Below are 12,177 nucleotides of genomic sequence, written 5' to 3' on the forward strand. Positions count from 1 at the left end.
CACCCTTTGCCTAGAATTTGCAGAAATGTACAGTGCATCCGGAATGATGTCTCTGCTGTGAAAGTATTCACAGCGCTTCACTTTTTCCACATTTTGTTATGTTACTGCCTTATTCAAAAATTGATTAAATTCATTATTTTCCTCAAAATTCTACAAACAATACCCCATAATGACAACATGAAAGAAGTGTGTTTGAAATCTTTGCAAATTTATTAAAAATAAAAAACGAAAAAAATCACATGTACATAAGTATTCACAGCCTTTGCTCAGTACTTTGTTGAAGCACCTTTGGCACCAATGACAGCCTCAAGTCTTTTTGAGTATGATGCTACAAGCTTGGCACACCTATCTTTGGGCAGTTTCTCCCATTCTTCTTTGCAGGACCTCTCAAGCTCCATCAGGTTGGATGGGGAGCGTTGGTGCACAGCCATTTTCAGATCTCTCCAGAGATGTTCAATTGGGTTCAAGTCTGGGCTCTGGCTGGGCCACTCAAGGACATTCACAGAGTTGTCCCGTAGCCACTCCTTTGTTATCTTGGCTGTGTGCTTTGGGTCGTTGTCCTGTTGGAAGATGAACCTTCGCCCCAGTCTGAGGTCCAGAGCGCTCTGGAGCAGGTTTTCATCAAGGATGTCTCTGTACATTGCTGCATTCATCTTTCTTTCGATCCTGACTTGTCTCCCAGTTCCTGCCGCTGGAAAACATCCCCACAGCATGATGCTGCCACCACCATGCTTCACTGTAGGGATGGTATTGGCCAGGTGATGAGCGGTGCCTGGTTTCCTCCAGACATGACGCTTGCCATTCAGGCCAGTGAGTTCAATCTTTGTTTCATCAGACCAGTGAATTCTGTTTCTCATGGTCTGAGAGTCCTTCTGGTGCCTTTTGGCAAACTCCTGGTGGGCTGTCGTGTGCCTTTTACTGAGGAGTGGCTTCCGTCTGGCCACTCTACCATACAGGCCTGATTGGTGGAGTGCTGCAGAGATGGTTGTTCTTCTGGAAGGTTCTCCTCTCTCCACAGAGAAACGTTGGAGCTCTGTCAGAGTGACCATCGGGTTCTTGGTCACCTCCCTGACTAAGGTCCTTCTCCCCCGATCACTTAGTTTGGCCGGGCGGCCAGCTCTAGGAAGAGTCCTGGTGGTTCCAAACTTCTTCCATTTACGGATGATGGAGGCTACCGTGCTCATTGGAACCTTCAATGCTGCAGAAATTTTTCTGCATCCTTCTCCAGATCTGTGCCTTGATACAATCCTGTCTCGGAGGTCTACAGACAATTCCTTTGACTTCATGGCTTGGTTTGTGCTCTGACATGCACTGTTAACTGTGGGACCTTATATAGACAGGTGTGTGTCTTTCAAAATCATGTCCAGTCAACTGAATTTACCACAGGTGGACTCCAATCAAGTTGTAGAAACATCTTAAGGATGATCAGTGGAAACAGGATGCACCTGAGCTCAATTTTGAGTGTCATGGCAAAGGCTGTGAATACTTATGTACGTGATTGTTTGTTTTTTTTTTTTCGTTTTTTTTTTCCTAATAAATTTGCAAAGATTTCAAACACACTTCTTTCACGTTGTCATTATGGGGTATTGTTTGTAGAATTTTGAGGAAAATAATAAATTTAATCCATTTTGGAATAAGGCTGTAACATAACAAAATGTGGAAAAAGTGAAATGCTGTGAATACTTTCCGGATGCACTGTATGCTTCTTAATAATTTCTAGTTATGTGCAGCTCTAAAATATTTAATCAGCCTTCATTAGTCTTTGTGAATGCAATCTCTGTAAAATAAATTTTAAAAATTCTTCTCCATTAATCATAAACAACTGAAAATGTAAAGGACATTCATTGTTCAAAAGTACCCTGACCATGGTACTTTAATGCATACCACATTACTGAATGATTACGTAACATATTCATGTAATCGTGGCACTGCTATAGTGCATGTCCAAAAATGGTGTTATGGAAAATTTCCTCTGCATACCTTTTAAAGAACCTTTACACAAAATTAGTTAGGATTGGCAGTTAGGCAAGGCATGTTTATTTATATAGCATATTTCATACACAATGGCAATTCAAAGTGCTTTACATAAAAATGATAAAGAATATACAAAAAAATAATAATTTTTAAAACCAATTAAGAACAAGAAATAAGAATAAAAAGTAATAAAATAAATTTTAAAAAGTAACAATTATTAAAATGGATAAAAAAAAAAAAAAGAATAGAGAAATAAAATGATGCAGTACAATCAGTAAATACAGCAAATTGCTAAGTGAATAAATGCACAGCTAAACAGATGTGTTTTCAGTCTGGATTTGAATGTGGCTACATTTGAGTGAACCCTTGGTATTTCTAACTGACTTGATCGTAATTATCTGAGAGCTCTGTTAGGTTTATATTCTACAAGCATATTTGCAGTGTATTTTGGTCCTAGGCCATTGAGTGTTTTATAAATGAGTAATAGTACTTTAAAATCAGCTCTAAATGTAACTGGAAGCCAGTGTAAAGACCTGAGTTCTGGAGTAATATGCTCAGTAGCAGCATTCTGAATGAGCTGCAGCTGTCTAATGGTCTTTTTGGGAAGGTCGGTGAGAAGTACATTGCATTAATTCACACTACTGGTGATGAATTCATGAACAAGTTTCTCGAATTCTTCACTGGATACAAAACATCTAATTCTTGCTATATTTTTGAGATGATAGTAGGCTGATTTAGTTATTGATTTGATGTGACTACTGAAACTAAGGTGTGACTCCAAATGACACCAAGATTCCTTACTTGATTTTTTGTCTTTAGACCCTTGGAGTCAAGATATGTGTTCACCTTGGGAATTTCACCTTTGTTGCCAAATACAGTGGCCTCTGTCTTGTTGTTGTTTAACTGAAGGAAGTTTCGGCACATCCAACTGTTAAATTCATCAATGCATTGGCACAGAGAGTCTATGTTAGATGAGTATGTTGATGAAAAGTGCTCTCTGACTACAGAAAAGTGCTAGCGTCCTAATTGCTTCTGCTGACGAATGTATCCTATGAAACAAACAACTATCTACGCACAGTTGACCTGTCCATTATTTTTAGTCTGTAGAGTCTGTCAGGAAGACATTTCTTTTTGTAGTAGAGTTGACAATGGCCTTTTAATGCAGAGAAGTGCTCTCATTCACTCTTCAGTCCACACAAACCCCATGTCATGAGGTTACTGTAGATGTGGACAGTAACTTTTATATTTTGAATATATATTTTGCAGTTGGTGAATCGAGAGTGCTGTAAATTTAATGCACTCACTTATTAGCCTCACATGTGCTTCAAATATGTGTAATATACTACAAAGAACAGAGCTGCGCACACACAGTTAGCACTGTGAACAGCACGTACAGACTATTTATTTAATTGATCACAGCCATTGTAGTTTGAGCATTGCACTACATCATATCGGGATTTAGATTTTATTCCGATTAATCGCTTTAGCCCTTGGTTGAATTGCCTTTGATTAAATTGGCCATTGGAAATCCCTGAAGGGTTAATATGTGCAGATCACATTAATAAAATTATCATGACCTAACTTATAAAGGGGCAAACTGATGTCCTCATCTTACATGACAGTTCCATGTTCTTAATTCTGTCACTTTCTCTCTTTGTACATGTAGGTCCAGCAGATTGACAGAGTGGTGGAGGTTGTGGATGAGGCTGTCAAAGGTGAGCTAGATAAAAAATAAAAAAAAAATTCTGTCTTCCTCACTTTATACATCCGTATGTCTCACTCTGGCACAGTTTGTGTAACAGTTTGAGCCGGGTATCACCTTTCACCTGACACATGTTCACCTTTCATGTCGGTTGATATAGAAAACCATTCTGATGAACTCTGAAATATAGTCTTGATTCTCCCTGAAGAACTTCCAGTATGTCTTGTATTTGACCTTTGGTGATGAGTTTTTATAAAATGGATAGTTCTGATTGGATAAGCCATGTTTGACATATTCTCAGTGAAGTAGCCAATTTACTCACATTAGTGAGTGACTAATGTTGAGCATTTACAGCAATGCACTTTGAGTGGAAGTCTATGGGGCAAGGCATTGCACTGTTAACGTGTGAAAAAAAAATATATAAAGTATACCCCAGCACTTAAGCATTATATATGTGGTACTTTAGCACAATATGCACAAGGATACCAGAAAGGGTCTGTTTACATATAGAAAAACCCACCCACCGAAATTACGTCGGTAACACATAACTGGAAGTTCATCTGTCTGGAGTGACAGTCTCGCCAGTAAAAGGACAATTTAGATAACAGCTAAAATAGCAAACAGTTTTGCACACAATAATGTGTGTTAGCAAAAAACAATAAGCTACACATTTTTGTTACATTTCTGCACTGTTTCAAATAACCCTATTTTGATATTGACCATGTTAACTCCTTTGTGCAAAAGGTCAGTTCCATGCTTTCATTGAAGCACACAAGATGCTTTTTGCAATATTACATAATGCAGGATAACATGGATCATTGAGTGCATGTTGTCATAGTACTGGCAAACTGTACTACTAAACAATTCTGAAATACAATTTTTAATGCAACTTGTCACTCAATTTGTTATGCTGATAGTATACTTTGTGATGAATCAAACTGAATAAAAATAAATAAATAAAATGCTTGAATTTTCGCTTTTGGACCCCCTGTATGTGGAGATGCATCTAAATACTCACTGTTTGAATTTAAATAAAATATTCACACTTATTGGATGCATTCATGGCCCACAGTAACCTGTCGACAGTCATGGAGTTCAAACTGAAAGGCAGTTGCAGCCTTGGGAGATAAGACGATCCTACAACTCTGATAATTGTTTGTTTGAAAATCTCTGGCTGCCTGGCAGACATTCATCACCGCTCGATGTATCTCATTCTTTTGTCATCCCTCTAGTGGTTTGTGGCTTACTGGTCCAAAAAAAATAAAATAAAAAAATAAATAAAAAAATAGCAGAAATCATAATTGCTCTGCCTTGCTGTCTGACTACAGCTCTTATGCTTCTACTGCCTTCAGGCGGTCTGTCTCTGAAGAGTTTTTTTTCATTTCTCTTTCTCCTTTTTTCTCTTTCATTACTTTCTAGACTGAGCAGGTACAAAGCCTAGTATTACTTTGATAGTTTGAACCTGCACAAGACATGACAGTATGAGAGACTCGTGTACTTCCATTATAAATTGGATAGTTGTGGCTAGGAATGCACCGATCGATCGGCCAATTGCGCCTAGGTCAGAGGACATCTTGGATGTACACACATGGAGAAAGAGTTTGATTCTACACATGCAAGAATGGAATTGTGTATGGCATAAGTCTATGGGTGTGTATGTAAACATTAAACAAGCCTGCTGCTATAGATGTTAAAGAGGTCACTCATGGCTCCTGCACATGGGCTGACACAATAGCCTGTAGCCATAGATCTGTTGAACATGTATCCAGATGATACCAGAGCCACCGGCACAGGTGCTTAGGGTTAAAAGACAAAATCTGCCAGTCCCATCACTGCAGCACAGACCTGGAGCACCAGCGAGAGACAAAGAATAAGTTATATGAGCCCCACGTGTTTGTGTACCAGCGCTGACCTTGAACATTCACTCTAAGACAGCTTTAGACAAAAGGGGACTGTAGGGAGAGAACGTCAGGAGCTGCCAGCGAGCACTTTTTGTTTTCGCCGCTGTGGTTCTCTCGTTCTCTCCCCCTTTATTCTTGTAATAACACTAATTTTTCAGCATTATTACAGTGGTATATTTGATTTCTGCGTGTTAGACCTGCAGCAGAATAAGCTGGTGCTGCTCAGTCAGGATTTATTTTGTAGGTTCTTTCGTTTGTTCATTCTTTCGCTCTTTTGTTTGTTCGTTCGTTCGTTCGTTATTTCATGAATTCTTTGTTTAGTAATTTCTTTTGTACTTCTGTTCTTTTTCATACTTACGTTCTTTCTTTTGTACCTCATACTTTCATACATTTGTACTTTCTATCTTTCGTTCTTTTTATTTTGTACCTTCATACTTTCATACTTTTTTCGTACATTCTATTGCTCTTTTTCTTATCTTCTTTTGTACTTTCTATCTTTCATCCTTTATTTCATTCTTTTTTTTCTTGTTCTTTCTCTTTGAACTTTTATACTTTCTTTCTTCCATACTTTTTTCTTTCTTTAATTGTTTTACTTAACTGACTTTCATACATTCTTTCTTTCGTTTGTTCTTTTATACGTTTGTACTTTTTATCTTTCATACTTTTTGTTGTTTTTCATTCATTCTTTCTCTATTGTATATTTTCTCATTTTCGTATTTCATAATTTTTTCGCACTTTCTTTCACACTTTTTCTACCATACGTTATTTTTCAAACTTTCATAATTTATTAATCTTTCCATTTTTCAGTGAGATTATTTTATCATACCAGAAGGTAATTTCGAAATTCATTAGAATATCTAATCTTTGATTCTAAGACTCAGAGAAGGGGTGGAAATTTGTGTAACACAACATTTCGAGTATTGGTGCAAGAAACCTTGACAAACTTTATATGTAGTCATGTAGGATTGCAAGAAAGTGTTGGAAATGGTGCTTTGTGTGCATCACAGTGTTGAATCTTCACTGCAGCATGTATTAAAGCATGGATTTACCTCAGCAAGCACAGTTTCACACCTATATACACACTTCTTTGTTGCTTTGACTAATTACAGCAGACAACTACACAATACCCAAAGGTAAAACAAAAAACATTAAAATCAAATTGTGTCTAGAAGTTTGAAATGTCTCTCTTGTTCTGGGTCCCTCTTTATCTAATAAGAGTTGTGAAGGTGAAACCCTCCTCCACCTCCCGCTGTGTGTATCAGGATGAAAGGCAGATCGAAAGAACTGCTCTCCTGGCCAGAGGCTGACCAGAACCTCTGCCCGTTCACTTGATCAAACTACAGCACCATGAAAGAGAGAACAACATGTCTCACCCCCCACAGTGCAAGACCGTAGCGGTTGGAGAGGGACATATAGAGAGCAAGCGTAAAAATGAGGAAAAATCTTTTAAAGGAAGAACAGATTCACATCAGCGGTCAAATTAGCTGCTGAGAGAAGCCTTGTGTTGTTTTGGTCTTGGAACATTAACTGCACGTCTGCTTTCGAAGGTGTATTGCCTTGAACACTTGTCAAAGGGAGTAGCAGTTGTAATGTTAGGCTACTTTTAATGTACTTTTTGAATGTAGCTGGTCACACACTTAGAACCTTTTCCAAAATGTATGGCACTTTTCCACTACATGTTACAGTTCGACTCAACTCTGCTCGCTTTACTTTTCTGAGCTTGCTTTTCCACTGCAGTTTAGTGCCGTCTCAGTGTGTGTGGGATTATAGGCTGATCATCATAGTTGCGGTGCCTCTACTGCTGTGACATCATCATAAACAATAGCACGACCGCTAGCTGTTAGCTACTAGCTCATTGTGCTGCATAAAGCAGTTGTTGCATGGTGATTTTACACAAGTGTAACAGTTAAATTGGTCTGGTTGTTTTAGAACGTTAACGTTCCACTAGCAGGGCACTCTCCCTCCCATTGCTCGATTGTCTATTGCCATAGATAGCATCCATTTGGTCGAACCACTTCCACTTTCTTCTGTTTGAACCACTCTGGCTGTTGTAGTCCTTGATGGTTCTGTAGTCACTTAAGTTTTTTCCTACACTGTTTGTAGGTCCGGTGGTAGCCGTGTTCAGCCAAAAAGCTGAGGCACTTCCTGAAAGTCTTTTTCGTTTCGCGTCGCCCCATCCAGCTCTCGTTGGATCCTCTCCTCGGCTACTAACGAGAGGAACATCTACAGCTCGTTTATTGACCACGGTGTGGTTTTGCGCACAGCCATTTCTTTTCACAATTCGAAAGTCGCGTGAACAAATTATACTGATATCGTTGTTGCAAACTTTTAAAACTAGTGGGTTGATGTCTCGTGTCGCAAATCCAGTAACGCTGGTAGTGACGATTCTCTCTGACCAATCAGTGATCTGCAGGGTTTTGACGTCACATTTAGTATGGGCTCGGCTCACTTGGAACCTCGACCGAGGTGGTACTAAAAAACTATCCACAGTGGAAAACCCCAAAAAAGCGATCAGAGTCGAGTCGATCCGTACCGTGCAGTGGAAAAGCCCCATTAGTGAGCTGCATTTTCAGACATTTTTAGGCACACTCCAGACAAAATGGCTGTCTTAAAAAAAGAAAATTACACCTTCAGTTGTTATTGCCCTCATTAATGTCATCCGCTAATACACTGTAAAAGAGTTTTCACTTTTAGCTGCTTTCATGTAACTGAATGTGGTACACAGTAAAAAAAAAAAAAAAAAAAAAAAAAAAAAAAAAACGTCATTTTAACAGTAAAATACTGTACAAATGCTACAGTAAAAAAAAAAAAAAAAAAAAAAAATGTTCATTGGTAAACGTGTAGTTACCTTAAAATATATGGTAAAATTTTTAAATATATTTAAAAAGACAATACATGTAGTTTTACAGTAAAATTTTGTACAAATATTTTTTTTTTTTATGTACAATATGATTTTCTGTATAATTAATAGTAAACATTTATATTATGTTTATCAAGAGAGTACATGTACTTTTTACAGTAAATTATTGTTAAAATTATGGTAAAAAACAATAATCGGCGTTCCCAGAATTCCCTGCGTGACCCATTACATTTCATTATATTTTATTGTGAATAGTTATGTTTCTTCTTATTTTTAATATAAGTTATGCACTTTGGGGTGTTCTGTGTTATATTTGATGCAGTTTAGTTAATGTTTACTGCATTATTTAAATTTCACATGTGTTCCCCTGATGGTGTTTAGTGTTTGTGTGAGTGACACTGAGCACTGTCTCTACATGTTTATTGGTCATTGCTCCAGGAAGGGCACTTCATGTCATCATGTGCCCTTCTGTAATTACAACGGTGATTAACAATACATTATAAAGTGAAAAGCAGATTTTTACAGTTTCAGAAGGTTAATATATCAAGTTTATTATTTAATAATATAAACGACGGTAATGCACCGTAAAATATACAGGCATCAAAATTACATCCCGTAAAGTCTGACTTCAATTTACTTCAACACAAGTTGAATTGCTTCTCTGTTGATTCCAAGGGGAAAAGCTGATGTAACTGTGAAAACAGATGCTCTGCATCAGAAGAGACTGACAGGGGGCTGATATCAGAGCAAGAGAATGGATGTTTTTAGGGTGGATGGGATATAAATCACTCACTCACAGACACCATCAGTGGCTGCTCATTCACAATCACTCTGACTGACAGCTGCTCAGAAACACTAATGGATCAGAGATTGATTAGTCTGCGTTACAAGATTTTAAAGGAGCTAAATAAAACAATCATTCCAGATATATTTGCTGAGATCTTTTTTCCCCCCAGAGAAACAAATGTGCAGTGTTTGTGAATTATAATATGCATATTGTATCATATACATTAACTGTTTCAAAACATAGTTAGCAAACTACACGATGAAACACACATCTGTCAGTTAATACAGGTACTCCACTATGTTTAGATAAGATTAAATATAAGTATAAATAAGAGAAATTGTGCGGCAGATTATAATGAGTTGTTAAGTGTACACAGGGCACTGATTGCAAGTCGTGTAGTGTGTGCTTGGCTTTAGACTGTTCTCTTTTCCCAGAACTTGGTGGGAAATTATTGTGAAAAATGTAGGGAAAACTAAAATGGACTTAAGGATAACTTGTTTCAGTCCTCTTTTTCTTTCTTTTTTAAAAAAAAATAAAAAATAATTTAACATTCTTTTTGGCTCCTGTGTGAGGATGCGCCTTTCTTTTTATGACATCATTGTCCTCCTGTTCCATTTCCCAGAGGACCGAGCCAAACATGAGAACAAATCCTTTAGATCTATGACTCCACAGAGCCAGTGAGTCAGAAAATTACATGTTATACGTCTGCCTTGGATCTTTTCTCTTTTTTACAAGCAATTATTTGCATATAGATGGTTGTATGAATAATTTAGCAGATTTGATTACACGTGTGTCTGGATGCAGAAATCAAGTGATGTAATTAAATCTCACCCGTTATGTGTGCAGGCGAATAGGATAGCCGCGTGAACCTTTAACACGATGAGAGGCATTAGCTGACTTGTTATCAGATTCTCCACGGCTTCTTTATATAAATCCACAGTGCAAAAGTCAATTTATTAGAGTTCTTCGTCATCTGTTTTCTCTCTATGGCCGTTTTTTCTCGAACCTGATTCATCTAGACAGGGCAGAGTCTAAAGTTTTGTAGATCTTATAGGCTTTTATGGATTAAATTGGTTTATGTCTTATAAAGCAAAAGGAGGTCAGGCACTGCAGTGCTATCAGTCTCTCTCACAAAATGATAAAAAAATAAATAAATATATATATATATATATATTTTTATATAATTTTGAGAGGTATATATATATATATATATATATATATATATATATATATATTTTACCTCATCAAAATTATATGAGAAGATAATATATATATATATATATATATATATATTTTTTATATAATTTTGAGTAGGTATATATATATATATATATATATATATATATATTACCTCCTCAGGTCAGCTCCAGTAAACATGCTTATGAAGACTGTCCAACAATGGCACACTAATTCTTAGAAGTGACTATAGATTGCTACTCAACCCTTTTTGTTTGAAGAGACCCAAAATGACATTTTGGTACATATTTATTCTTGGATGAGCAGATATTCTACAAAACAAATAAAAGTGGTGGCACTGTTTGAGGTAGGCCTCAAAGAGAGAGTTCACCCCCCAAAAACTAAGATTTTCATCATTTAGTCACCCTGATTTAGATTCAAACCTCATACTTTTTCCTTAGTTGAGACACAAAGGAGGTTTAGCAAAATGTCCAGATCACACTTTTTATAGTGATTGAGAGGTTGTCATGCTCTTAAAAAAATTTAAATAAATAATAGCACCATAGAAGTAGTTAATATGAATTGTCATATGATACTCTAAATTCCAAATGATAGCTTTGTATGAGGAGGGTGAACAGTATTATTTAAAGTCCATGTGAACTGTTTTGATGAGGGCAGTACTTATTTCTTACTGAAACAGGTAGTTTTGGCCTGACATGTCAAACAGCTCTTCCCTTTTTATATAATAGCAAATAGAGTTTAGTTTACATCGCAGCCCAGAAAAGCCACACACTTACCCCTTTTCCACCTTGCTGCTTGTTGTGGCAGACACGTTGTTCAGCTAGGGAAACTGGGAACCAATCTCAGTACCGAGTCCGGCCTCTCTTCCACTGACTTGAAGTCAAAATAATGATCTAACTGACCATGTTACTACTTAACCAGCCCACAGACAAACACATCACATGGCAGTCTTTTTTCACTAGTCTTACGACCTGCTTTTGATGCAACCATCAAACATTATCACAAATACTATTCATATAAATAATTTCATATATGTGGTATTTGTAAACAATATTTTATTTAAGACTGACAGAGAACATAAAGAAGCAGAATCACCCTTTTTCAAGTTCAGTGCAGATGAAGTAGAAACAAGCGAGTAAAATATATCAATGTTTTAAATCACAGTACACTACAAAATACTTGTAATGATTGGCCTCATGACCGGGTTACACAAACTAAAAGTGAGGATCCTGATTGAACTGAGTGAGTGTGCTTATGTGAAAATAAGAGAGAATTTACCAGTTGAAGGTGTATGTACAAAAGTATAAACAGCAGACAACAAGGGGAGTCACATGACGCCATGCAAGGTTTGGATGTGTGAATGGCAAGCTCTGCGCACTTTGCTAGTTTTAACACTATTAATGACATAAACTGGTGAGATTCGATACACTCTGTTCCATAACTGTTCTAGGAGGACAATATGTCAAATAATTCAAAATCCTCGGGCTCTGGAGACATTAAAATACACTTACTTGCTCAAGCTGACACCCCTGAGCAGGCCCCAAGCCCGGGAGTCGATTTGGTCAGAGAAATGAGGGAAATTCGGCGAGAAATGTTGAACATGTCGGCGTTGCCTGATGAAGGTTGTTGCTGACTTGGAGGATCTTGCTGTAATACGTCAAACGATCACTGCCATGGAGACTAAATTCACTGAGATGGTTACAAGAGTGGGGGATGTCGAGAAACAGATCGATTATCTGGAGTCATCGGAGAGGGA

General features: G+C 37.3%; 1 protein-coding gene across 1 annotated transcript in view; it reads left to right on the forward strand.

Moving 5' to 3' along the window:
* Nucleotides 1-12,177, forward strand: part of LOC127454388 (threonylcarbamoyladenosine tRNA methylthiotransferase-like) — a 594,560-nt gene that overhangs the window by 222,950 nt on the left and 359,433 nt on the right. The window contains exon 6 of the mRNA XM_051721568.1: nucleotides 3,641-3,689. Coding sequence (XP_051577528.1) covers nucleotides 3,641-3,689 — 49 coding nt within the window. The remainder of the gene's footprint in view (nucleotides 1-3,640; nucleotides 3,690-12,177) is intronic.

Source organism: Myxocyprinus asiaticus, chromosome 16, assembly GCF_019703515.2.
Source record: "Myxocyprinus asiaticus isolate MX2 ecotype Aquarium Trade chromosome 16, UBuf_Myxa_2, whole genome shotgun sequence".
Taxonomy (NCBI): domain Eukaryota; kingdom Metazoa; phylum Chordata; class Actinopteri; order Cypriniformes; family Catostomidae; genus Myxocyprinus; species Myxocyprinus asiaticus.